This window comes from Seriola aureovittata, chromosome 9, assembly GCF_021018895.1.
Source record: "Seriola aureovittata isolate HTS-2021-v1 ecotype China chromosome 9, ASM2101889v1, whole genome shotgun sequence".
NCBI lineage: Eukaryota > Metazoa > Chordata > Actinopteri > Carangiformes > Carangidae > Seriola > Seriola aureovittata.
This window is the reverse complement of record NC_079372.1, coordinates 1,234,981-1,262,735: the sequence shown is the minus strand read 5'-3', so window position 1 is coordinate 1,262,735 and position 27,755 is coordinate 1,234,981. Positions and strand designations below refer to the sequence as shown.

At 41.3% G+C, this 27,755-nt stretch overlaps 2 protein-coding genes across 4 annotated transcripts; both read left to right on the top strand.

Moving 5' to 3' along the window:
- Positions 1-172: 172 nt before the first annotated feature.
- Positions 173-6,514, top strand: si:dkey-16n15.6 (organic solute transporter subunit alpha). 2 transcript variants are annotated; one of them, XM_056385865.1, is made up of 7 exons: positions 173-1,166; positions 2,106-2,257; positions 2,351-2,424; positions 2,512-2,670; positions 3,059-3,167; positions 4,192-4,444; positions 5,282-6,514. In XM_056385865.1, exons 1-7 carry the CDS (start codon positions 1,094-1,096, stop codon positions 5,710-5,712), a joined length of 1,251 nt encoding a protein of 416 aa, XP_056241840.1. In that variant the 5' UTR covers positions 173-1,093; the 3' UTR covers positions 5,713-6,514. The 2 variants fall into 2 exon arrangements, with proteins under 2 accessions (XP_056241840.1, XP_056241839.1); XM_056385864.1 differs by having other exon boundaries at positions 178-1,166; positions 3,056-3,167; positions 5,282-6,510.
- Positions 6,515-7,277: 763 nt separating this feature from the next.
- On the top strand, positions 7,278-18,355 carry LOC130175407 (histone-lysine N-methyltransferase SUV39H1-like). Of its 2 annotated transcripts, none has more exons than XM_056385866.1 (6): positions 7,278-7,452; positions 8,596-8,741; positions 11,205-11,864; positions 13,195-13,341; positions 15,680-15,809; positions 16,854-18,355. In XM_056385866.1, the coding sequence occupies exons 1-6, from the start codon at positions 7,434-7,436 to the stop codon at positions 16,985-16,987; spliced, it is 1,236 nt and encodes a 411-aa protein (XP_056241841.1). In that variant the 5' UTR covers positions 7,278-7,433; the 3' UTR covers positions 16,988-18,355. The 2 variants fall into 2 exon arrangements, with proteins under 2 accessions (XP_056241841.1, XP_056241842.1); XM_056385867.1 differs by having other exon boundaries at positions 16,795-18,355.
- The last annotated feature ends 9,400 nt before the right edge of the window (positions 18,356-27,755 follow it).

Here is a 27,755-nt window from a genome sequence, read left to right as displayed (position 1 = left end):
TCCCTCCCGTCCTCTGTCCTTGCTATCCTCTGTCCTCCCTCCTGTCCTCTGTCTTTCCTCCCTCCTTTCCTCTGACCTTCCTATCCTCTGTTCTCCTTCCAATCCTCTGTTCTCCTTCCTGTCCTCTGTCCTCTTGACTGTCCTCTGTTCTCCTTCCTATCCTCTGTCCTCCTTCCTGTCCTCTGTCCTCTCGACTATCCTCTGTTCTCCTTCCTATCCTCTGTCCTCCTTCCTGTCCTCTGTCCTCTCGACTATCCTCTGTTCTCCTTCCTATCCTCTGTCCTCCTTCCTTTCCTCTGTCCTCTCGACTATCCTCTGTTTTCCTTCCTCTCCTCTGTCCTCCTTCCTGTCCTCTGTCCTTTTATTTCTTTAGCCATGAACCATCAGATGTGATGAGTAACTGGAGAATGTTTCTGTGAGGTGATTTTTAACATCTCTGAACTCTGAATAACCGGAAACATGATGGAGCAGGGGAAGTCATTTGAAGAGAAGGAGAAAAGGGATGAAGACTGAACTGAAGCAGTGAAGAAGGTTTAGATGCAAGTCTGCACCAACAGCATCAAATATTTAAATTAAGAAAACATCTACTCTTAGTCTTAAATCATTCCACAACGTTTTTACAGTCTTTGAATCTAGACCTGGATCAAGTAGAACCTCTGGATGTGGTAGAACAGGAGATAATGAAATGTCAACTTGGAGCAGAGTCTCAGAGGAAGGTTTCAACATCTCGAGGATCCATGAAGAACTGAGGAACTATCCAGTGTCAAGCAGGTGTTCCTAATAAAGTGATCAGGTGTAAATGTAATGATGTTACCCACGCTGCATAAACATCTTATTTCTTCTGTGTGTGTGTTTTAATGAGATGGATTCCTGGCCTCCTCGAATGGACTTGGACCCCACTCCTCTCACCTATCTAGTCAATCATTAATATCTCCGTGGCTCCGACCAACACGGAAACCACAGGACCAAAGTCTGAGGATCGTCTGATCCAGGGACATGGCGGCTTCATGTGGTGCTGTTCATTCACCTCTTCTCGCTGACTGACTAATGTGTTCCTGTCCATCAGGTGGACACAGAGCAGCGCAGCATCACAATGAGACCTGGAAAAGGGGCCAACTGTAGCTGGATCAGGCCTGAGATCCCTCTGTCCTCACAGATCTTCAGTGGTAAGTAAAGGTCTCTGCTCATCCAGCAGCTCAATATAATCAACAATATACAAATATTCTTTCAATTTTGAACCTGTGTGTTTTTCTGTTAACATTATTTTAGACTCTGAATCGAACTTTACTCACACATAAAGAAGTTTTTTATCACCAAAGTCTGCCCGTCCCTGATGCATAAAGATGCTGAAGAAATTTTTAATGCTTTTATTTCAAAAATCTGATTATTGAAGTTTTACTTTTCTTTTGAAGCTGTCAACGGAAAGACTCCAGTTTATTCAGAAGTTAACTGCTGGACTCTAAACTAAAACCAGGAAGTGAGATCACATCACCTGGTTTCAGCTTCACTGACTCACAGTGTCTTTTAGAACAGATCTTAAGGTTCTTGTACATGTTTTTAAAGTTCTTCACGGTTTGGGACTCACACTGCAGACTCTGTGGTTTTATAATCCTTCACCAGCTCTCAGATCATCTACTGTCAGGCTTTTAAATACACACAGTTTTACACACATATAAATGCAGCAGCTTTTTTTAAAACTATAATCCAGAACTACTAAGGTCTCTAAAAACAATTTTCCTGGAGTTCCATGTTTTCCTGTTTTTTGTTGTTGGGTGCTACTGGTCGGCACAGGTGATTGATTGTTATCATGGTAAAATTGGTCTTCTTAGGCCTGAGTTAGTCTGGGGGTAAGGTGTCTACTGTTTTTGTCTTAAAATGAGTCAGTCTTTATTATAGTGAAACAGTCTGACTAACATTAGACTGATCTATGAGCCAAACAAAATACACACATATATATATATATATATAAATATGTGTGTGTATGTATGTATATGTATACAGACCAGTCTGAGATATGTCTGTGAAACTGGCCCCTGGTGAATACAGTCGACCCCTCACAGTGTGACAGTGTGTGTTGATCATACTGTGTGACTGTCTTCTCTCAGCCATTGAGGATGACCTATGGCTCTTCCTCATCCCGGCGGGCCTGGCTGTTATCATGCTGGGGGTGTTTCTGGAGGAGGTGGGCTTCTTTCTGCGTCACGTCCCCTCGTCCAGACAGAAATGCCTCTACTTATGGATCCTAGGAATGTACCCGGTAACACAGACACACACACACTCCTGCTCTGGGACTCTACAGTGTTGACTGAGTCCTGGTTCCATGTGTCTCAGTGTGTGACTGTTGTTTCAGGTGTTTGCCTTCACCTCCCTGATAGCGCTGTATGTGCCACGTTCCTCCTCGCTGTGTAACTTCATCGCTTCTCTGTGAGTGAACCATCCTCATATGAACCTTGTACTGACACACCGTCACGTCTACACTGGTCTCCACATTGTGTGTGTGCGTGTGTGCAGGTATCACTCTGTGACCTTGCTGAAGTTCATGGGGCTGATCACAGACTTCTTTGGAGGGAAAGCTCGTATGTTGTCCGCTCTGTCTGGACAGCAGGTGTCTCCAGACCCTTTCCCATGCTGCTGCTGCTGCTGCTGTCTCCCAATGGTGGCCATCAACAGGTGCACACCTGTACACACCACACTAACATGAGACTCACAAACTGCACTTTTTCTAGTGTTTTGAATAGATTCAAAAAGATTTTTTGGAGATAACATCTAGTGGACGTCATGGGTACTGCATCTCCAGAGTGCTGTAAGTTGTGATGTTGGCAGGTTGGCCACCTGTCTGTGTCAGGCAGCAGCACAGTGTAGACAGTTATGCACCTACATGGACTAGTTTACAGAGGGTGACAGTATCAACATGAAGCAGAGGTGTACAGGTTGTGTTTTCAGGTTGAATCTGATATTATATTATATATATTACATATATATTGATATTATATGTGTGTGAAGTCTGTGGTGGTCTGTGGTGTGTGGACGCTGAAGCTTCTCCTCTGTTATGCAGCAGCAGCCGTGGCTGGATGATGGCGGCCGTGCTGCAGCTCTCTGTGGTCCGCAGCATCCTGTTCTTCGTCACTCTGGTACTGTGGACAGACGAGCGCTACGCCTACGGTGATGTGAGTCATTTACTCAGACCTGGCCCTGAGCTCGACCTGAGCACCATGTGTTAAGGACTGTGCTGTCATGTGACTCATAATGGAGGGATGAAGGTGAACTGAATCAATATTTAAAACATTGTCAAAATATCAGAAGTTACCAAACTGTGAAAGTAAAACCACATGATGAAAGAACCACAACAACCTGCTTGTTTCTCTTCTCCTTTATTGACTAGTGAAAAAGATGTTTCCATGAACAAGACTGAAAGGGTCAGGAAGAAAAAACAGTCAGGAAGAAAAAAGTCAGGAAGGGAAACCGTCAGGAAGAAGGCTGTTTAACAGTCACATATAGTGATTGGCCAGCTGTCTAACAGAAGGTGTTCAGCTCTGTATGAGTAGATCATAGAAATAGGGCAGGAGGAGAACATGAGGGCAGGAGGAGAACATGAGGGCAGGATGAGAACATGAAGGCAGGAGGAGAAAATGTCTGCTGGAGGAGAACATGAGGGCAGAAGGAGAACATGAGGGCAGGGGGAGAACATGTCAGCTGGAGTTTCACTGAAGCTACATGGCTCATTGAAACTGACAACAACCGAATTCACCTGCTTACCATGAACTCTTCAGGCGACCATCCCTCCAACCTCTATAACCACTGTTTGTCTGTCCTCCTCTGATGTCACTGATATCCATGTACATCAGGGGTCTCCACCCTTTCCCCCTGAGAGCACATTGACTAAATCAAAGGGGCTGAGAGCTCCTCGTGTCTTATATCACTGGTCACATTTATTCACATCAAAACACTCAAACTGATCGAAAGCAAATGAGATCAATTACATAATCTAACAAGTCATCAAAATTCAACATCCAAAAACATGTGAAACTCATATCAGACAAAAATCATGATTCAGTCAGGCTTGAGCACTCATAATTTACTACTCAGTATGACAGATGACCTCTGGAGGTCAGGGTTCAGGTTACCTTCCTCCAAACATCCTCAGATAAGTTGAAAGATAAAATCAGTGGCTACAATCTTCTTGTTTTCCAGGGGGATCCAGTCAACCCTAACCTGTATGTGAATGGCATCATATGTGTGTCCACCTTCGTGTCTTTCTACGGCCACCTCCTCTTTTACAAAGCCACTAAGAGAGCTCTACCTGGATATGGACTGAGAGCCAAGTTCATCTGCATCATTGTGGTGTTGGTGCTGTGTGGCCTGCAGAGCGGCATTTTAGAGACCATGGGTGCTCTGGAGGTGATCCCCTGCACACCACCCTTCTCCGTCCTGGCCAGGTCCCAGTGTAAGTCACAGCACATCTGGCCTCAACCCAACCTCTCCATCTGTAGTTCAGTATCTGGCCTTTCCCAGGTGTTCTATCGACCTCACATTCTAGTTTCAGAAAGACACTTACTGGCTTTCAACTGTGTCCCATGGTCTTCATCAGCTGGACAAAGATTGCAGAGGCCCTTTATATGAACATCTGAGACCATCTTTAAACAACCAGCAGGTCACATGATAACCCCAGCATCTGCTGATGATAAAGCGTGTAGAGCAGATTAAAAAGATGATAAAAAATCTATATATGTATATAGTATATAAACATATGTGTAAAGTACCAATTAAAAGGTCGCACACCTTTATGGACACACACACCTGCATTCACACAGCAGCTCGTATTAACCTCTGTGGGAACAGGCACATAATGAAGAACATTTTTTTTTTACTCTGGGAAGTAAATGAAACTTAAAGTTTCAGGTTTATAAAGTGGAACAAGATCATCTACGGAAGACTTTTTAGAAGACAGACTTTTTAGCATTCTGACTTTAAAAAGTCATAATTTCTTTTTTTTTTTTTTTTCTAATTCTGAGAAAAAAGTCAGAATTTGAAAAAATAAAATAAAATTCACGTAGCCCTAATCCTCTTCCGCCATCATCAAATCCTCAGGTACTAAACTGTTATGTTTTCTAAGAGATGGTGGCATCTTTAATCACTCAGCCGAAGCTAATTCTATATGAATAAAAACAAATGATGCTGTTTGCTTTATTAATGAAATGTCTGTGTTTCAGTACACTGATCTTCTCATGTGATCGCAGTGATAATCACTGACCTATGTCCTGTGTTCTCTGTCCCATCTCAGTGATCTACCACTACTGTGTGATTGTGGAGATGTTCTGCATTGGCCTGTACGCCCGCCACACTTTCCGTAAGGTGGAACCGAGCATGGTGGAGGAGGTGGAGGGGCCCATCGGTGTGTGGCAGATGGACAAAGGCATTCAGACAGATGATGTTCAGACTGTGCATCAGAACCGTGGTGTGTTCTCAGAGGACGCTCGGCCTGGCCGCCGCCTCGTCAGCACTTCCAATCCAAGCTACAGCGAAGACAGTCTGTGCAGGATAGAGCACGCTCCTCTTGATGGTTTCCCCTTCCCTCAGGCCCGAGGTCAGCAGCCAGGCAGACCACATCCAGTGGAGCCCAGGTCTGCAGAGGACCCAGGTGTAGAGCTGACCCACATCACTGTCAGAGCTGATATCAACTATCAGGACTGTAAGGATGTCACTGTGGTTTGACCAACAAACAAAACACTACATAAACCAGGACCAGCATCCTCACTGCTGCCAAGGGCCCAGACTGGATCTGAACCTGGGGCCACTGTAGAAAAGACTGAGCCTTGTTATGTGCTCCACCAGCTGAGCCACTGGAACCTCCCTTTAGCTCACATTTTAACACTGCAGAAAATGTTCATCAATGTAAACAACAGGAGAAATGTTGCTGCTTCTCACTTGTAAACTTCCAGATGTATTTTATATGTTAATTGTTTTGCAGCTGTTGAACACTGCAGCACTCATCTCCAGGGGCTTGGATCGTACCACATTTACACACAGAGCTTTGGACTGAAGTGTTATAATAATAATAATAGATAACAGTTCTGTCTTTAACATCTATATTTGCTGCAGCACACACACACATCTGTTGTGCAAATCACACGTGGTCTTCTCTCAGGACAGAGAATAGATGAATTTACATTTTATATTTGCCCTCACCAGTGAGAACGTGGCTGCTTCTCTCTTTGAACTTGGACAACTTCTTCCACCCTCCAGCCACATTTTTCAAATCCAGAAGCTTTTTCAAAAAGCTTCCAGGTTATTGAATCTGAAAATGTTGTCCCCCTGTTTTAGTGTGAATGAAAATATGTTTATGTTTAAAAATATGTGCATTTCCCCGAACATGTTCACCTGCTGACGTCAGCCATCACTTGTATCCCACTTGGTTGTCAGGTTATATTTATGATCACATGTTGTATTTGTTGAGCTAACGACAACAGAAACAGAAAGAACAACCACAATGTGAGTTTGACTCATTTACTGAAACTGGCTGATCTGAGGGACAGAGGAGGAAATGATTCTATTGAAGCATAATGCGTTCACTGAATTAACAACATAATTAACTCAAAATTCTGAGAATTTTTTCTTAAATGAAACAGAAAAAGATCCTTTTTTTGTGAATTAATGAGATAATTATCTTGTTAATCTTTTCTTTTAAGGCATTACTCTTCCATATGATTCAGCAATTTTCCTGTGTAATCATTTCAGTGAGGACAGAGAACTTTTAAGAAATATACTTTTGATTTTTATTTCACAACCTAAAATTTAATATCATATTCACAGGAAAAGGTCAAGTACTTTGAGACTGTATATTACTGACATGTTAATAGTGTATAATTATGTATAGAATTTTACTGTAGCCACTCATTCTAGACAAAGTCTAAAGATGAAAAGATGTGAGAAACTATGAAATATTTTGGACAGTAGGGTGACTGTGTAATGTTTTATTGTCCAATCAGGGCCAGACAAGGAGTACTTTAAAACGTAGCTACCTAAGCACAGTACGTGGGTAACGTGGCTAGTTACAGTCTAGTCTCTATCATTGCACTTCCTTGTGACTCATTAACACATTAACTTGTGTTGTCTGGCATTAGTACTGAGGCGTTTGTAGAGGATTTGTTGATCACGATGAAGGACGTGAACCAGGTCTTCGGCAATCTTTAACCACTTCTGTGGTGTGGTGTGTCGGTGAAACAATGGTCGTACTGACGTTAGTACGGAGCTGCGTAACTTCTTGGTGAATAGGACCCGCTCTGCACGATATCTATTGTCTTCCGGCCGACCCCCCTGAGCCAATGAGAGGGTCGATAAGTGACGCTCATCCAATCAGCAGCCGCTTCAGTGTGTTCTGCAGCACGATCCTCCCACCAGTGTAGATTCTCCTATTTTGGCGGCTGTGCAGAAACATGGCGGAAAATTTGAAAGGTAATTCAAGAGGTCTATATATGACTTTATACAACATTGTACGTCTATTTACTATTGTTATTCGGATTAGTCTCGGTACAGTCACTTTAAAGACATCAAATATCCGCGCTCTCCTGTCGTTCAGGTCACACAGCGTTAAGACCGCGGTGGGTTGTGTATCATGGTGAAGCTAAGTTAGTTGTCGGAAGTGTCGTTAGCTCCTGGTGCAGTTTAACCGAGGCTCTTTAATGACCAAACTCACCGCGTGTGATTCAGTGACTGATTAAAGCTGAGGAGAAGAGTTCAGTCTGCCGTAGGAAGCAGAAATGAAGCAGTTAGTGAAGGTCTACTGCAGTCTGTGCACAGCAGCAGGCTGCGAAGGTTTAGCGGGCAAAACTATCCGACAAGCCCCTCGCGCCATGCAGAGCCACGAAACGTTTAAAGACAAATGAGGGAGAGAATAGAAAGAGAAGGGAGGGGGAGAGAGCAGGAATAGCTGTGTATACTGATATATACAAGCATTGTTATTGTGATAATAACAGTGATACCTACAGGTGTAATAATGTTATAAGTAATAATAACAGTAACAGGTTTAGATGACAAAACTATTGAAGTTAAAAGCTACAGTACAGAAGCAGTCTAAATATAAACTAGCTACAGTTGACTCTAAGTCTGTCACATTTGTGTCAGCTGTGGGAAGGAGTTGATGTCATTACTAGTATTAATAACTAAATAACAGCAATATTGACTCTCAGTAGTCTTCACTTATGTTTCTATGAGGGGTATTTATGTGACAGATCTACTCATAATACTGGTTCTTGCCTTGGTTTCCTCAGGAGAGGACATTTTCATCAGGAGGTGCTACATATTAAACACTAATTTTTAATTTGGAGTTAAGAGAGCAAGTAGTTTTCTTTTGGTTTACACAAATGTACTGTGCACCACTTAACCAAGTAAGCTTTGTGCTGGTAACGTACTGTCTCAATGCTGCTGTGTGTGTGGTAGGAAGTGAAATTATCAGATTGAAAATATTTTTTTTATTGAGATAAAACGCTGAAATCAGCCATGCATCCAGACAGTGTAAATTGAATGTCTTTAAAGTGGAGCTTGCTGTAGCCTCATTGCATTTGATGCTAACTCAGTCAAAGCAAGTTGCTGTGTCAGATTGCAGTGTGCCCTGTAAGATGTCTTGGGAGGAGCTGGAGGCCCTGTGTCGCAGAGAGAGGCTTCACTGTAAAGAGCTCGGAGTGAACAGAGCCAACGCCAATGAGTATGAGGTGGAGTTCCTCTGTGACTACAAGAAGAGTAAGGTAAAGTGTCACTGAAAAACACATGACTGTTTACAGCTCTACTCACCTGTGGTGGAAGTATTAGGAAGTACACAGTACATAGCCAGTACACTGTAGACGTACCTGAGGTTCTATTATTCTGGTGAGGACTGAAAAACATGGAGTCAGTTGAAGGTAATGATATGAATGTAGCAGCTGGTTAGTTATTCTAGCTAAAACCACGGTATCATTCAGAAATGAGACTGAGGCTGGAAACTGGTTCTTCTAGTTCTTGTTAATGCCTCTTTGCTGTCTTATCCTGCTCTGTCGTGTGCAAAATATCATTTCTGTGGCCTCATTAATTAAACTGTAGACAAGGATCTATACGGTAAGTCAATGTGCCTTTGCCAAAAATTAGATTTTAAAGGTACTACTACTTTTATCGATACCACTTATCGATCCAGTGCTTTAACAGTTCTCTTTTCGGTACTTTTTGTATCTTGAGAAGAAAAAGAAATTAATGCTCAGGCCTTCTATTGTAAATGGTCTGAGCTGCTGCACACTGCAGCGTCTGGACTGGTGAGGACACAGGCACACATGATCTACTTTTCAGATGAATCATACAGATCATGTCATTAAAATGTGATGTATTTAGATATTTAATCTTAAAAGTTCAGTTGCTGCTGTCCAAGACGGTGGAGTTGGAATCCGGTAATGGGACAAGAAGCGGGGAGCAACACGAGGCGGGATGAGACTGGGCTAGCTGGTCAGCAGCAACTGAACTTTCAAATTAATGTACTTCCGTATAGCACCTTATAGATAAGTAAGAGCGCAGTCCAAACAGATACTCCATATGAACTAAGTGTGATTCTCACACTAGATATCTGGGCAGGAGGTGATGACATGATGGAGGAGCTGACTGGAGGAGGTGCAGCTCCAATGTGCTCTCTGCACTTTTTGCTCCAAAAACTCATCAAAAACTAATTCAAATTGCCCTCAGTGGAAAATGGACATGATTTAAAGATGTTGTAAAAAAGATATGTTTATCATCGCACTGTTCTCCAGTTCTATTTGATACAGTCTTTGATTTCCATATGTGATGATACTCAGTTCACGAGTTAATGTGGTTGATAGGGCAGACCTGTGGACTCTAAGCAACAGTAATAAATCACAGGTGTAAACAGTTCAGATTTGGGTTGACCTGTGTCTTTTAAAATGGAGAGGTGTGTATAGAATAATTGCTGGCATACACACCACATACATACATACACACAAGTGTTTACGACAAAGTGAGTATACAGTCTGATTAATGTTTGACCGACCTGGGTCACAGTTGTCTACAGGTGCACACATTCTCCAACACATTTGTTTTTATAAACAAATAAACTTCCAACTCATTAGTGGGAAGTGGCTTAAGCATCTTTCAAGCCATGTTTATAAGTACACAACAGTTCTACACGAGTCTTATCTGTTGTCCCTTAGAGACCTTTTGTCTAAAGTCAAAGTATCTGAAGGGTAAAAGTTTGCATTGATATGCTATTGTACAGCTGTTCTATTAAATCATTATAATGAACAAGTGTTTTTCTTTTGCCTGTGTAAGATGTTGAATATTGGTACATTTCTTTGACATGTAATATCCCAGGAATACTTAGGAGACTTTTTAATAAGGGGCGCATTAAGATTACATGTTAACTTCCAAGCCATTTCAACCCAAAACTATCTGTTAGTTAAGAGCCAGTTTGAATACAACACAACAAATAATATTTGAACAACAGGAAAGTGAAACTGAAACACTTACTACACAGACTCTCTGTTTCATTGTGACGCACACAAATCAAAATGGCTGCACAGAGATAAACACAGTCAGAATGTATTGAAAACCCACTATATGCTTTTTATCAAACCCAATGCTGTGTTTTTTTATAACAATTTCACATTGTTCCAAATAACAGTCTTAACATCCTCTGAGACAATACACTATTTTCCAGACTGTATATACTATGGTGATAATCACTGTAATATTTCTGCTTGTATTAGACCATTGTGAGCTATGCGGGTCATTGCAGATCATTCCAGCTCATTGTAGGTCAAGCAGGAGTCGGGCTACTTTATGATGAGAGTGGATGTTTTTCATATTTTGCTGAAGAACCCTGGATTGTTGTGTATTTAATTTTCCATAAAATGTTCAGTTTTATCGACATTGCTTTCCCCAGGCCTAAGACAATTATAAACCACCTGCTGCTACAGTCTGAAGTCTCCTGTAGTCTTGTTACTCTGCAGGTTGACAGAGCTGTAACTGGTATTCATGGGTGGAGACTTTTTGCTGCTGAGGTTTAAGACTATGAGACTAACAGGCAAAGAAAGACCAGATGCTGAGAATTTATTATATAATGAGAAAAAGTGAATTAGTCCAGTACAGACATAAATCAAACCTTAAACCTTAAAGTCTGGTCAGTGTTGACATAGTAAATGATGTCTCCTCCTAATTCAAGTTGTGTGTTTCAGGAGGAGGAGTTCTACTTGGTGAAGTGGAGGGGGTTCCCCGAGTCGGACAACACATGGGAACCCAAGAGGAACCTCAGATGCCCCAAACTGATGAAGCAGTTCCACCTGGACCTTGATCAGGAGCTGAGGCGCCACAAGAGACGCTGCATCCCTAAAAAGCTTGATAAGGAGTTGACCTCAGTCCTTATCCAGAAAGCCAAACTCCGTCAGAGTCTGCAGCGCTGGGAGGCCCATTTGAACCACACTCGCAACCACCCAGGTCGCATTTTTGTCATGAATGAAGTGGACCTCGAGGGCCCCCCAAAAAACTTCACCTACATCAACAACTACAAAGTAGGCCAGGGCATAGTGTTGGATGAGATGGCTGTTGGCTGTGAATGTAAGAACTGTTTAGACGAGCCAGTGAATGGGTGCTGCCCCGGGGCCTCCTTTCACCGTATGGCCTACAACAATAGGGGGCAGGTTCGGATCCGGGCGGGACAGCCCATTTACGAGTGCAACTCTCGATGCAACTGTGGCCTTGATTGTCCCAACAGAGTGGTGCAGAAGGGCATCCAGTTTGACCTGTGCATCTTTAAGACGGAGAATGGCAGGGGATGGGGTGTCCGCACCCTGCAGCATATCAAGAAGAACACATTCGTCATGGAGTACGTAGGAGAGGTAAGACCTGGTCCAAGACTTTCATCATCAGGAAAGTCTGTTTGTGTAAAGTGTCTTTCTAATCATCAAAGACACTTTCTCCTTTCATAACATGTCATTGCTGAAATGGTCAAAAGTAACATCTGTGTCATTGAAACTTTAGTGAAAGGTGTCATTGTCATGTGATGTTTGTATGTCAGTATGACATCATTAAATCTTTTCCGTCTTTTTTTGCTGAGAACCAAACGCCTCACGTGAGAAACAGGCTTACTGCTGAAACTAGATGACACAGCGCTGCAGTAAGGCTTGTGATGATTCATTTTGGCTAGCATTGAAAAATAGCCTGTGTTTTACAATTCATTTAGAAAGTCTTCAGACCCTTTCTCCCTCATCAATCTACACTCAATCCCTCATAATGACAAAGAGAAAACAGAATTTTAGAACATTTTGAAAAAGTTTTAAAAAAGACTGTCCACATGACTACATTTCATTTTAAAACGTAGCTTTCGAATTAAAACCATCTGCTTCCAGACTATCCTACCTGAAAACACATATACCTGAGCAATCGCCTGCACTGAGCATGTGCAAGTGATTGTAAATGAACAACAGCTGCTAGCAAAGACAACAAGGTCAGTAACACTGTAATTCATTATCATGTTGTATTCACTGCTGGTGTCCAGGCTGATGAGAGCTAATCAGGAGAGACCGTGGGGGTCTCTGTCATCATTTCCAAAGGTCAGAGTTTTCAAAATAAAACACAACCCCAGATTTTTCAAAGTAAAACAAAACCCCTGAGTTTTCAAAATTAAATGGGGCTGACAGTTTCCAAAAGTCTGTTTTCATGGCTCGAAAACTGGAGTAGTGGATGGAGGAGGAAAGGTAGAAACAGATGCGTTTTAAAATGAAAACGTAGTAGTGTGGACTGGACTTAGATTCAATAGTGAGTTCTATTTTTTTTCCACTTTATAAATTTAGGGCTGTTTCTGCTGCCACCTCTACTTGTTCTTTTATCTGCTGTGCTCAACAGGTTTTGAAAATGTATACAATTGTTTGTGGCTGAGGCCTTAACCTCAGCATCCTGATTTTGAATCCAGCCTGATCCCTTTGCTGAATGCCCCTCTCGCTTCCCCGTCTTCTCTCTACTTTATTTAATGAAGCAAAAATGCCAAAAAGAATCTTAAAAACAGAAAATTGTTTGTGGCTGAGCTTGTGTGTACTGATATTGAAACTATTAGGAAAAATCATACATGTCTCTTTGAGTTTTTTAAGTAATGGTCATGTTTGTGTTTTATTGAAAATGACATGTTGCATCGCAGCACTGGTTCTGTCCATCCTGTCTGGTTTCCTCCAGATCATCACAACAGATGAAGCAGAGAGGAGGGGTCACATATACGACCGCCAAGGCTCTACATACCTGTTTGACCTGGACTACGTGGAGGACGTGTATACAGTGGATGCTGCTCATCTCGGCAACATCTCCCACTTTGTCAACCACAGCGTGAGTGTCTTCAAACTGTATAGAACATACTGCAGGTAGCTCGGGTCAAAGGTTGGGCCTACACTCTGTGTATGCAGGTCATTCAGAAAGTCTGCAGACCATGACTTTATTCACATGTTGTTGTGTAGAAATAATTTAAATCAGTCTACACTCTGTACTTCATAATGACAAACAGAACTGAATTTCTGTAAATGTATTAAAAAGTAAAAACTGAAATATAACATTGACAGAAGTATTCAGACACTTTGTCTCAAGTTCCTCCATTTCTCTTGAAGTGTTCTAGTTTGAATTGGTTTTAGTATGATGAGCTCTATATGAAGCCCTGAACTTCTGGGCCGACCCAGTTCTCTGCTGACTTGCATGTGTTTCTATACGTACTACAGTCAGGCGTATGTGTAAACAGACACATTCCAAACACGCACACATACACACACACACACACACACACACACTAGAATACATGATAAAAACTTGTTCTGGGTAGCTTCTCGTGTGGCTAATCGTGGTCACTCACTGCTGGATTACAATACACTGTAGTTTTTGGGAATATTGACCAGCGCCATTGATAGCACAAGACTCATGTGGGCACTGATATTTCTGCAGTTTAGCATTTTTGGAATTTGTCTCAGCTAATGGACGCAATCTCCCCAATGGCCTGCAAATCACATACTCCAGAGACTTATTGCTGCAGCTAAGACTTCATCCCCCAAACCATTACCACAGACATGTTTCCAGAGGAAATACTACACAAGAACTCCTCCAACCAAGAGGATTCTTCTCACAGCAAAAAGAAGGTAACTAGAAGGGGAAAGAGAAAGGGTGGGATTAAAGCCACACTTAAACAAGAGTAAACAACGACCGCTCCCCTCAGTCATCTTGGCTAATGTGCGCTCCCTCCGCAATAAAACAGACAAACTACAAGCCAACATTAATCACATGTATGTGGTTAATGACTGCCTCCTTTCTTGCATCCACTGAAATGTGGTTAAATAAGAACAATGACAATGACATACTGCACAGATGGCTATGTGCCCCCTAAGACTTGACCAAGATAATGAGCTCACAGGAAAACAACATGGCGGCGGTGTGTGTCTCTATGTAAACACACGCTGGTGCTCAACGGTTACAGAGGAACTGTGCACCACTGGCATCCAACTCTTCACCCCTTCTATCTCCCCAGGGAATTCCCTCGGTTTCATTCTGGTTTACATTCACCTCAGAGCTAATGCAGCCACAGCACATATCAAGAGAACATTAGACAAATTCAATCAAGGTGATTTTAATCACTGCTCAGCTGACAAATCGTTAAAAAACCCAGCTGGAGGCAACCATCTCCTTACTCAAAGCCCGAGATTCTGCCCTCAGCCGGCCTGTCACTGGGAGGTGGGGCTACACTACACAGCACACAGTGCTTCTGTGACACAGACACCAGAGTGTTAACCACAGGTGAACTGTTTCGAGGTGAACGGTGATTTACTGATTATGTATTTTTAATGAAAATCGGCTGATTATGATTGGCGGCCGATCAATTGGGGCATCACTACTCAAGACGACCAAAGAAAGCACAGCACTTGGTCCAGACAACATCAGAGGCCGTGTCATGTGGTACTGTGCTCAGCAGTTAGGGGGCGTGTTTCAACTCCTGCTTCACAGCTCCTTGGCAAGCAGCACAGTCGCCCAGCTGTGGAAACACATTTATCCCCATAAAATGCTGATAATTGAATCCTATTATCGACCAGGCCAATGAAAAGTGAGACATTGGACACTCAGTTTTTCAGAAGGACTTCAGATTGTGCGTTTGTGCACATGTGAACAGTTCAAATAATAAAGAATAATATAATAAATATATATATATCTAAATACATACAAAATACAAATATGTGTCCGTCCGTTGCCCACAATCAAAACAGTGACGGCGCTGCAGGATGCATAACTCACAACCTCAATTATGTAATACTAGTGGGAAGTCTACCTCATCAGGTCCACAACATATGGATGTAGTGGTTCTGCAGGTCCTGGTCTGTGTTGCTGTCTCTCAGTCCCTGGTGTGCTCTTGTTGTGCTTACTGCTCTCCCACTTGTAGTACAGACCGTCTGTGCAGTCTCAGATACTGGGCAGCCTGTGGATTGATGCTGAATCTTGGTCAGATGATGAAATTTGTATCTCGCTCACCCTCAGACTCTTAATGTCTCCTTAAGTAGATGATCCTGTTGGGTTTCGGGATGACTTGCAGCATTCTCCTTAACACCACCCTGTATGTGTGTGTGTGTGTGTGTGTGGGGGGGGGGGTCAGGGGGTGAGAAAGAATCTTCTGACTCATATTGTGTTGTTTTTGCAGTGTAACCCCAACCTTCAGGTCTTCAACGTGTTCATTGACAACATCGATGAGAGACTCCCGAGAATCGCTTTGTTTTCAACACGGGCCATTCGTGCAGGAGAGGAGCTCACCTTCGACTACAAAATGCAAAGTAAGTCTCATTAAGTAAGGGACAGTGAGAGGAATGAACTGATCATCATCCAGCTCTACTTTCTGTGGTTAGTCAACAAACAGGTCTCACCAACAACAACAGACCTGATCCTAAAGGTTTTAATGGACTGTTATCTGTTCTTGTCTTACTGAACTCAGTCAACTTTCTAGTGCTTATCTGCTGCCTACAGTGCAGCATCTCTCCATTTTCCAGGTCTGGATAAGTCTGGAATAAGAAAAGGGAAGTAGATCGAGACTGATTCTCCTGTTCTATCCTGCTGAGCAAGCCCGATGGAGAAAACAAGAGCAAAGTCGAGGACTTCAGTTCTCTCTTCTAGTCCCTGGGTGAATTGCACATAAACTTACTGGCTCCCTCAGTGCTCAGGCCCTGAGAATAAACACCTGTGCCATTAAAATAATACCAGCAGATGTAGGCATGTTGCCCCAAGCCTACATCTTGCTCCCCTAGTAATCAGAACAAAAGCAAAAGGGTTCCAGCAAGTGGAATCATTTTTTGATCATTCGTTTAGCAAATATGTCATTCTCCTACAATAGTTGAAGCTGATCATGTGTTTGAAATGTATTTTACAGACTGGGGTCACCTGAATAGGAGCCAGTAAAAGGGTATAGTGAGTGTGACCTCATCACTTGTGCTTGGCAGTTTTCACGGGATTGTTCCCTTTTTTGAGAGACTGTCCTGGAAAATTAATATTCTTTCCTGGGACACGAATTGTAAAACCTTGTTTTCTTCTATTAATTTTTTGTTTTCTTCCCGGATATGTCCAGTCCTGTATAAACATATCAAAATGTGAACAATAATGCTCAAAATTACCTTATTACCTAGCAATCGCCATCTGTCCACATCCACGACCGTGTGAATGGGGCAAGCCGATGCGCGAGTGGTTAGGGCACATAGCAAGAGGGCGCAGATGTCCTGAGCTGGCCAGTCTCTTGGCTTTTTGTCATTCCCCTGCTCTCTGTCCCAGCATTTTCTAGCAGTCTCTACTGTCCTACTGTCCCTGATCCGGCTTCTGGTTGTTTCCAGTTGATCCTGTCGACACAGAAAGCACCAAAATGGACTCCAGTTTCAGTCTAGCGGGGCTCCCCAGCTCTCCCAAGAAGAGGATTCGAGTGGAGTGTCGGTGTGGATCAGACTCTTGTAGAAAGTACCTGTTCTGATGACAAACTGTCATTCTGTAAAGATGTGGAAAATTGTACAGACTTTTAAATGAATTATTATTTTCCTTTTGTTTATGAAAGCTGAAATCCACCATCAACATTTGACCATGACAGACAAAACAAAAAAAAAACACAATCCAGTTTCATATCTGTGATGTAACAGAATGTAGAGCTTCTGGTTTCCACTAAACTAAAGCCTGCGTCAGTGGGTTGTTTCTGTAATTATTTTAAATATATCTCTCCGTCCATGATAAAAACAGATGAGTCCGTGTATCAGCTCAGCCCAAGTGCAGAACAAGAATGACTGTCCTGTTATTATGTGACTAAAACATGTTCTGGGATTCTTTACATGACAGGTGTGTGCCCCGGCCTTCTCATGACTGCTCAATGATAAATGCTTTGTTAAAACAGTCCATAATTTCTACCAGTGTCACCACTGTACTCACCAAGACCACCTGAGATCTGAGAACATCCTGAGATCCAGAACACCTGAGCCATATCACTAAAAGACGAACTATGATCAACAGTAGATAAACCTGTGGAAGTGAAGATATCACAAACCTCCATCACAGTTCACAGAGCCTCCTCCTGATTGACCTTTGACCTAGTGTACCTGCTGTAGTATAATGAGTGTGAGGTTGACCTGGTGTGTCTAATTGTTTAGTGTTGTCTGGTAGAAGTGATGGACAGAGGTCCGATAGTCTCAGTCTGTTGTATTTTGTTACTTCCATTTTAATTAAATGGTCACAGACAAAAGTCGCCATGTTCTAATGGAACCAACCAGCCGAGGCAGTGTTTGGTTTGGATCCTGATCTTATCCTGTCATCACCTCACACACCTGGCCCAATTACATTTTTTACTCTTATATAATTTGTGTTTTGGTTCTTCTGCCTTGAGTTTTGTCGCTTGTGTTTCATCATGCTCCTGATGTGCAGCTGATGAACAGTTCAGGTCTCGGTAAGAGCCGGTTCACACATTGTGTTGCCCTGTTGTGAATGTTCACTTGAAGGCACGGTGAAACACCTGCTGCCATGTTCTTCTCCTTCACCCCACTGCCTCTCTGACCCTCCACCAGTCTGCCCATCTGACAACCACCAGCATCTTTACCAGTAACCAGCCCACAGCTCCCAGTCAGCATGTAGCATGGAGCTACTGTCAGCTGAGTTAACATATGTAACATATAATATATTTTTACACCTGGACTCAGCTTTAACTCAGCTTTACCTTCTGTCACTTCAATGACTGTCTGTTTTGTGGTCAAATAGCTGATGATTTTAAAGTGTATATATTTCAACATTTTAACTCAGTATTTTTTCAGTGTGTTTTAGGTGGAGAACAAAAACAATGTAAATAAATGATTATACAGTGGACTGATGTTTTCATGTCTTTTTTTTTTTTTTTAAACAAAGTGACACAGGAAACAGAAAACGAGATATGTGTGTGTGTGTGTGTGTGTGTGTGTGTGTGTTCTGGTAATCACATTATGGGGACAACAATCTGTGTACACAGTCACGTCATGGTGACCTCTTGCAGAGTGGGGACAAAAAATCAGGTCCCCATGAGGAAAACCCTTTTAAATGAATACAGGAGCTTTTCTGAAGGTGCCTGTGTGTTTTTTTTTTTTTTTTTTTTTTTTGGGTACTGCCCACTTCCTGGTCCTCATTAAGAAGGATTTTAGCAGCAAATACATTTTCAGTGTTACAGGTGGCAATCAATACGGTGGACGAGTAAGAAGATTATTTGCAGCAGATGCCATCTAAAGAGTTAAGAACCAAACCAATATAACCATTGATCAACCCTAAAATTAAGTTAATTTGCTTTAATTATTTAGCAGGTTAGCTAGGTGGCTCCGATTGACTACAGAGGCTTCAAACATTTGACTTTATCTGATTCTGAATGTGATTCTGAAATGTTTTCCTACATTTTTCCAACTAGTTGCATGCATTTTAGCGTACATGAGTTTATGCAAACCAAACACAACTAAATCTTTAGATTAGCTAATTGTTTGCTCTCAGACGGTAGGCTTATGTGGTCAAAATGATTCCTTTTATAATATTCCACCTTTTATAAATGTAAATGTGATTTGTATTTTGCCATGAGAAATTCAGGATCAATATTTCAAGTGTTACATTTAAGTGAATTGATTGCATACATGTACAAAACACTGGTTTTGACCAAAGCGCCTCACAGAGACATTTAAAATACAATTCTACAGATTCTGCATGTGAGAAATTAGAGACTGAATGAAAAAAGTGAGTTACTACCCTGGTGTTTACGTACATACTGTTTTCCTTTTGAGTCCCCTGCAATTCCTTTGCTTTTGAAATATATGAGCATGAGAGTTTGTAAAAGTATTATACAATTAATAATTTTAAAGACCTCAAACTGTCACTGAGTCGAATGCAAACCTCTTTTTTTACATTTCCGTGCCGTTTGAAATGCCACCACGGATAATTCTACAGTCTCTCTTTGTCATGTTTTTGTTATTTGAAGCAGCTAAAACTGAAGAACATGTATTGTGATGGTAATCTAGTGTGAATCGGTCCACATTACAGTTCAAGGGCTAATGCATGTAGAAGGTTAGTGCTAGTGGGATGTTTTGGGCACATTTTAACCTGCTCATTGACTTTTTTTCTCGGTTAATTATCAGCCTGTTCTGGACACTCACGACGTCCCCACAGCACATGTTCAGTGTTTGAGTAGAAACTGTGTGAAAAGTTGGACACAACTCTAACCCACAGGGAACTTGAACACTGTGAAAGGTTCCCACGAAGCCTGTTTGATTAAAATGTGTGAGCGCAGACAGAACTTTGCTGTGCAGGAGGAACTATTTTACTACGAATTTGGATTTTGTTCTTTAATTCTGGTGTATGATGGGATGCATCTCATTTTAGAGATTTTGTCCGAACAAGTGGTCAGTCTATTAGTATTTACATCAAAGTGACAATTTGTACCTTATGTTCTCATATTCTGAAATATTTTAATTGTACAATATGTGTTTACAGATAACCAGCATCTGATGTCCATTCAACTATTTTTGTTCATGAGCAGATATTATAATGATGAAAATTCTGTTCACACTTTTTATTCACAGAATGAATGTCAAAGTGAAATTGAGAGTATTGTCTCAAGACTAAAACAGACTAAAAGCATCATAGTAAGTCATTTACTTGGCAAACAACATAAATGAAATGTACATTTTGTAGTCTACTAACCTGGGATTATATCAAGGGGTGCAATCAACAATTATTTTCATTTTCAATAATTCATTTGCTTATATTCTAAAATGATAAATCATTTGGTGTATAACATAACCATCACTTTAAATCACACCATTTCATTTTGAAGATAATGTCATCAGTTGAGTTCTTTTTTTTTTCAGATCAAATGTCCAAAGCCCCAAAATATTTAGTTTATTATTAAATTATTTCTTACTATTTATTAATGTTTCTATTTTTCATTTTATAGATGAAAGATTTTGAAGATTCTGGTGATCTATATGATTCGGCATCAGAGAGTGGAGATGAATATATTCCAAACTCCACCTCTGAAAGTGACAGTGGTGTCAGCCTTGACACAAGGACAAAACGTCAGCCTCTTTATGATACACTGGATGTCTCGGGCTCAAAGAGTTCCCCTATCTGTGATTCCACAATGCCAGACAACATGACCTTTGACAGCTCTACATCTGAGGCCATTGGAGAAGAAGAAGGACCGTGTTCAAGTCAGAACATTAATGATAGCATAGTTGTTAGTGCATGTCAGAAAAGAGGTGGGAGTAGAGTTTATGACAAGCGACATTATTGCTTATACTGCTCTAAACCATATGCTAAAATTGCAAGGCATCTAGAGTGTGCACATCAAGACAAATCTGATGTGGCTAAAGCTCTGAGCTTTTCAAAGGGTTCCAAAGAGAGAAAAAAAACACCTTGATTATATTCGCAACAGAGGAAACTATGCTCACAACACTGCTGTTATGGAGTCAGGAAAGGGTGAACTAGTGCCATTTAAACGGCCACCAAAAGAAGCCCAAAGCAATGACTTCATGCACTGTGCATATTGTCAAGGACTGTTTACAAGAAAGGTCCTGTGGCGACATATGCGCACTTGTAGCCTTAAACCTGGATCAGTTGCCCCCAAACCAGGGAAGAATCGTGTTCAGTCCATGTGCACATACACAGCGCCTGTGCCTTCAAACGTAAGTAAACAAATGTGGGGAGTAATCAGCGTCATGAATCCAGACCCAGTCACAGACATAATAAGAAATGACCAAGCTCTTATTGATGTAGGGCAGCTCTTATTGAACAAAGGTGGGATGTCAGATAAGAATAAACAGTGTGTCCGGGAGAAAATGTGAGAAATGGGAAGGCTGATTCAGAATGCCAGGAGAGTCACCACTTAAAAAAATAAAGAAGGAAGATCTCATAAATCCAAATAAGTACTTGGAGACTGTCAAAGCTGTCAAGGTTACATGTGGGTATGACAGTGAAACAAACAAGTTCTTGATTCCATCACTAGCAAACAAACTTGGTAATGCCCTTGTTAAAGTAAGCAGACTCTTAAAAGCTCAGGGTTTAATCTCAAACAACCAAGAAATGGTCAAGAATGCCAGTGAGTTTCAAGATGTCCATCAGGAAACGTGGAACGAGCACTGAGGAACAACAGGGAAGCAAAGTGGAATGTGCCCAGTCTCATGCCCTTTACTGAAGATGTCCAAAAAATGCATGCATATCTCAATAAAGTGCAAGATGAGTACTACAATTCACTCTCTGAAAGTCCCTCCACAAAATCCTGTATGGAGCTTGCAAAGGTTTGTCTGGTGCAGACCATTCTCTTTAACTGGCGTAGGGAAGGAGAAGTGGCAAGCATGCCCTTGTCTGCATTTTCTGCAAGAGATACCTCTGATCCCCATGAGGATGTGGACTGGGTACTCTCTGAACTAGAAAAAAAAGCTCTGCAGACACTTCACAAGAATTATTATCAGGGGAAAACGTGGTCGCCCAGTTCCAATCGTTCTGGCTCCAAAAATGCTGTGTGCGTTAGAACTCCTTGTTAAGCAGAGAGTTCTAAAGGACAATGGTTACATGTTTGCAAGACCAGAAGCTATGACACATTTCCGAGGTTCAGACTGCATCCGCGGCTTTGCAAAGATGTGTGGTGCAAAGTGTCCCAAGTCACTGACATCTACCAGAGTCCGAAAGCTTGCCGCAACCCCATTTGAAAGCCTCATGTTGCATCTCTATATTATCTATGAAGAAGTAAGCTAAATTTATATACTAGTACTGTTTCTTTTAATTCTACTTCATTGCAGATTCAATCATTCTTTAAACAAAGTCAATAATCTGAGAATATGTTTGATGTAGATGCATGTCATATGTGATTAGCAATATGCTTATTGTTGGTCCCCACTAATCACAAGAGACTTTGTGTGAAATAGGCAAATTATATGTTAATGAGGTCCCCATCAGCCATGTCCAATAGATATTTCTTAAGTCCCCATTTAGCATGGTCCAGTCAATACTTCATCAATTCAGCTGTTTGAAGTCGTGTTTAAGGTAACGAAACTATTGTGAATGTACCAGATTTTTTTCTTCTAGAACCTTTAGAAAGGGTTGTCCCCACAGGTGAAGATCAGAAAGTTGGCAATTGTTTACAATGATATTGGTAATAAAATAATGCTAAGAATAATGTATATTAATGGTAATGTGGTAATAGCGGCAATGTACGTATGCACATATATATACAGACAGCATAATTATGATAATATAATACAATAATAATGTGATCATGTATTATAATGATAATTGGGATGGTAATTATCATATTCATGTATTAAGTATACAAAATATCTATCTATCTATCTAAGGGTGGGGGAGAAGCCACGCCAGAGCATCAGAGGGGCAAGGGGTCCCCAGTCCAACCACCCAGCGCCACAATCGGGGACCCACGCAGCAGACAGCCAGCCGCTCCCTCCTTTTACCTCTCCTCCTTCCTCCAATGGAGGTTTTTGAAATTGGGTAGATACATTTTCATTTAGGGTTTCATTATACATTTTTTTTTCGCTGATGTGTTGTCCTGCTCGGGGAAACCCCCAGAACATTTTAGAGGGGGGTCTGCCCACTGAAGAAAGACACACCTAAAATATAATATAATATAATATAATAAAATGTGTTTTCATGTCTTTATTGTTGTAGTTTAAATAGGGCTCAGTGTATTTTAAACCTCACCTTTGAATTATACAACATGTCACCACTAGATGGTGCCTCTAGCACTCTGAGTCCTCTGTTATAACAACGCCCCACAAATCTACTTTATATTAGAAATATATGAACTACTTACACAAAGCACCCTTTATAAAACTAATATAAAAATGAAAATCATCATATCTAATGTAATTTTCCAGTTTCAGTGCTGATGGAGCGTCAGCTCTTCATACTGGAGCTGATGCTGACATGAAACCGATGAAAAATGAAACTGAAACAGGTAAATTGAAACAGGTAAATTATAAACCACCAATCCACAACCTTCTCCATTCTATACTGTGTTTGCTATACACTTGACACTTTATGTTTATGGTTTTGATCCTTTTCTTAGAAAGTCGACATTGAAATCCAGCGTTGCATTCATGTCCAGTCAAAGATCCCTCCACATGTTTTAAGATATAAAAATACTCAGCTGTGAATACCAATACAAGCCTGCTTCTAAAAAAGTTGGTGCGCTGCGTAAAACGTAAAAAGAAACCAAATGCGATGATTTGCAAAACATTGAAACCCCATATTTAATTGAAAATAGCACAAAGACAACATATCAAATGTTGGAGTTTCATTGTTTTCTGAAAATTATATGCCCTTTTTGAAATTGATGCCAGCAACACTTTCCAAAAAATTTGGGACAGGGTCATGTTTAACTCTGTTGCATCACCTCTTCCTTTAACAACACTAAGCATTTGGGAACTGAGGAGACCAACTGCTATAATTTTTAAAGTGGAATGTTTTCCCATTATTGCTTGATGTAGCCTACAATTTCAGCTGCTCAACCGTTTGGAGTCTCCTTGGTTGTATTTTACATTTCATAATGCGCCAAACATTTTCAATTGGGTGACAAGTCAGGACTGCAGGAAGGCCAGTTTAGCACCCGGACTCTTTTACTATGGAGCCATGCTGTGGTTTACATTGTTTTGCTGAAATAAGCAAGGTCTTCCCTGAAAAAGAGGTCATATAGTTGGCAGCATATGTTGCTCTAAACCTGTATATATCTTTCAGCATTAATGGTGCCTTCACAAATGAGCAGGTTACCCATGCTATGTGCACTAACGCACCTGCATACCATCACGGATGCTGGCTTTTGAACTGTGCACTGTTAAGCGCGATGGTCCTTCTCCGCTTCAGCCTGGAGGACAGGGCATCCATGATTTCCAAAAACAAATTTTCAAAATTTCAAATTTTGACTCGTCAGACCACAGAACAGTTTTCCACTTCAGTCCATCTTAAATGAGCTCGGGACCAGAGAAGGCGGCTGCGTTGCTGGATCTGATTTCTATACTTAAATGGTAAGGTTTCAATTTGCATTTGTGAATGCAGCGAGGAACTGTGTTAACAGGCAATGGTTTTTGGAAGTGATCCTGAGTCCATGCAGTGATGTCCACTACAAAATTTTATCTGTTTTTAATGCAGTGTCGTCTGAGGGCCCAAAGACCACAGCCATCCAATATTGGTTTTCAGCCTTGTCCCTTACCTACAGAGATTTCTTCAGATTCTCTGAATCTTTTAATAATATTATGTACTCTACACAATGAAATCTCCAAATTCTTTTCAATTTTACATTGAGAAACATTATTCTTAAATTGTTGCACTATTTGCCCGCAAAGTTTTTCACTGAGTGGTGAACCCCTCCCCATCTTTACTTAAGAAAGACTTGTCTTGTCTTGTCTTTTTTATACCTAATCATGTTACTAACCTGATAATGCAGAAAAACAGGAGAGTGCTGCACAGGGTCAAAAAGGTATTGTGGAGAATGTAAAGAAAAAAATCAGGTGCTCTTCCAGGATGAGGCCAGTGGTCAGATAAACTAGAAAAAAACAACTGTCCAGTGTAATAAGTCTTATAAGAGTTGAAACTGTACAATGGCAGTCAGAAAAAAATATCCGGGGCACTCTGATTGTAGATGTGAAACTAAAGATCCTTTATTAATATATGGATATGCCAACGTGTTTTGACGCACAGTCTTCATCATGGCATAAGTGCAATGAGTGAGCAATTTTTCTAGTTTAGTCATGTTACTAACCTGTTGCCAGTTAACCTTATTAATTGTGAGCTGTTCCACCAGGTGTTTGTTGCCACTGTCCCAACTTTTTTGAATGCTGTCGCTGGCATCAAATTCAAAACGTTTTAACATTTGATATGTTGTCTTTGTGCTATGTTAAATTAAATATGGGGTTTAAATAAATTAAAATCATATTCTGTTTCTATATACGTTTTACACAGTGTCCCAACTTTTTTGCAAACAGGGTTGTAATAAACATTGTTTAATCACCTGATGTCCCTGTCCTCTCCGTCAGAATCGGTGAACATGTAAATATTGTTCAGATAAATCATGTCATACTGACCACTCTCAGACTACAAATGTGACCTGGAAGTTTCAAGTTTCCATGTCACACCTGTGTAAGCTGCATAATGGATCATGATTGGTTTTCAAACTAGTTGTGATGTCACCAAGTAAAGCTCATATGTCCAGGTGCTGGACTGAGATTTTAGATGACAGACAAACAGATGAATGTTAAAACAAACTCTGTACAATCTCAGTCTGCTCTGCTTAGTTTAGTCAACCCATCCGCCTCTTTATTCAAACTTGATGAAAATAGAGATGATGTAATAGAGAACAGATGAAGCACAGAAGAATGGGCAGGACTGGATCTACATGTTGTTCCTGTGGAGAATGGAGGCGGTGACTCAGAAAACAAAGTGAGAGAGGCTGAGAGCTGCAGCAGTTGTTAAACAGGGATCAGACATGGAGGCGGACACCTTCCAGTGTTACACCGGCAGAGTGTAGATCGACCAGCAGAGGCTGAGACACTGAAGCTCACCTCTTGGTAATTGTTCACACATAGCTGGTAGAATCATACACTTAGTATCTAACAAAAGGATGTACAAATCTGGTATGTGGCTGGGCTGTGTGTGTGTGTGTGTGTGTGTGTGTGTGTGTGTGTGTGTGTGTGTGTGTGTAGGGTGTGATTGTGAAAAAAACGTCCTATATATAATACTCTTACAGCACAGCAATAAAGGCCCTGTTAAGAAGTAATAGGTTTCGGTCCACTGAAAGGCTAGAGGGCTTTTAATTTGACATGGTTGCAGGAAGTGTTGAGTTTCTGTTGATGCCTAAAGCAATGACTTCAACAGGGCAAACATGAGCGGATCAAAATGAGGCATCCTCTAAAATACTGACAAACTACACATATCGGACAGAAGGAGTCTGAGGTGGAGATCTGGTACCTTCAGCAGGTACAAAGGTAAAGAGAGGCCCTGGTCTTTGTTGGAGGAAACATGGTTGTAGATCTGCTGTAAATGCCCCACTGATGATGCAACACTGACAATGTCAAATGGGAAAAGTTCAATGGTGTAACTTCATCACTCAACTCTATCACTCAGTCAGTCAGTCAGTCAGTCATTGTCTTTGCAGATGCAATCTAAGTGACATCTGATTGGTGTAACCAGGTGTCATTTGCTAATTCCAGCAGCTAATGATTCTGTTTCCGCAATGCGAACCACGCCTCCCTCAGCCTACAGCAAATAAACTACATTGATTACATGTACCATTATCACTGAAGGAGGCAGAGGAGTAACTGAACATGAGACAGAGCAGCAATCGCTATGCTAATGTAGCTAGCAGAGCTGAACAGTAAACAACTCTGGGGTTAGCAAGAAAATCCCTAAAAGAAGGAGAGCTATGAGTGATGGGGTTAGGGGTAGTGAAGTTAGATGTGTGTGTGTGTGTGCGTGCGTGCGTGCGTGTGTGTGTGTGTGTGTGTGTGTGTGTGTGTGTGTGTGTTGAATGAGGATATTTGGAGTTAAATAACAGAAAGGTGAATTAGCATGACAGAGGGAGGGGTCATGAGTTCACAGTGTGTTCTCAATAAGAACATCTCACCATGAGTTTGTCTCCCTCACCTTGTGTGACAGGGATTGCATCGGATTAAGTGGATTTGTGGAGGATCAGGACTTCATGAGCTCCAGGTGAAGAGACACAGGTGGTTGGTGTCACTGAAAGGTAAATAAGGCAGATGGCTGGTGTCTGGGTCAAAGGAAGCTCACTAAATGGGTCCTAGAATCAGACAGCATAGAGGAAATTCTATGCTGTCTGATTCTAGGACCCATTTAGTGAGGATGAAAAAGTTTAAGGAGAGATTCAGGTTTACTCATATGTGAAGTGAAGGACTTTGGTGTCTGTGATCTCTCCCTTCTTTATACTGGCTGTAAAGAAATCCTTCTGCTAACAGTTGAGTTGAGGCTAAAATGAGGCTTCAGTCTAAATGTGTTAAATCAGTGTCAAACCCTCGAGTGTGAAAAACACTCCAAAGTCAACAAACATATTTCCCGCATGGAAACAGGTTACTCTCCATGCAGGCCCCATGTTTGTCTGTAAGGTGTCGCTAACCCTTTTCAAACGCTGCATGATCAACAAGTTAAGATTTTTAATGTTTGCTATTCACAAAGTTTTAGGAGAAACTGCTAAAAATAATGGCTGCCAGTCCTAACTTTAGGACTCCTTATTT

What these genes read in the sequence shown, in the direction of transcription:
- si:dkey-16n15.6 (XM_056385864.1), top strand. Translation starts at nt 1,094, where the DNA reads ATGAGACCTGGAAAAGGGGCCAACTGTAGCTGGATCAGGCCTGAGATC. An exon ending in GTCCTCACAGATCTTCAGTG is followed by an intron (nt 1,167 to 2,105) that starts GTAAGTAAAGGT and finishes GTCTTCTCTCAG; the next exon opens with CCATTGAGGATGACCTATGG. An exon ending in CCAATGGTGGCCATCAACAG is followed by an intron (nt 2,671 to 3,055) that starts GTGCACACCTGT and finishes TCTGTTATGCAG; the next exon opens with CAGCAGCCGTGGCTGGATGA.
- LOC130175407 (XM_056385866.1), top strand. An exon ending in GTGACTACAAGAAGAGTAAG is followed by an intron (nt 8,742 to 11,204) that starts GTAAAGTGTCAC and finishes TGTGTGTTTCAG; the next exon opens with GAGGAGGAGTTCTACTTGGT. An exon ending in CTTCGACTACAAAATGCAAA is followed by an intron (nt 15,810 to 16,853) that starts GTAAGTCTCATT and finishes GGTTGTTTCCAG; the next exon opens with TTGATCCTGTCGACACAGAA.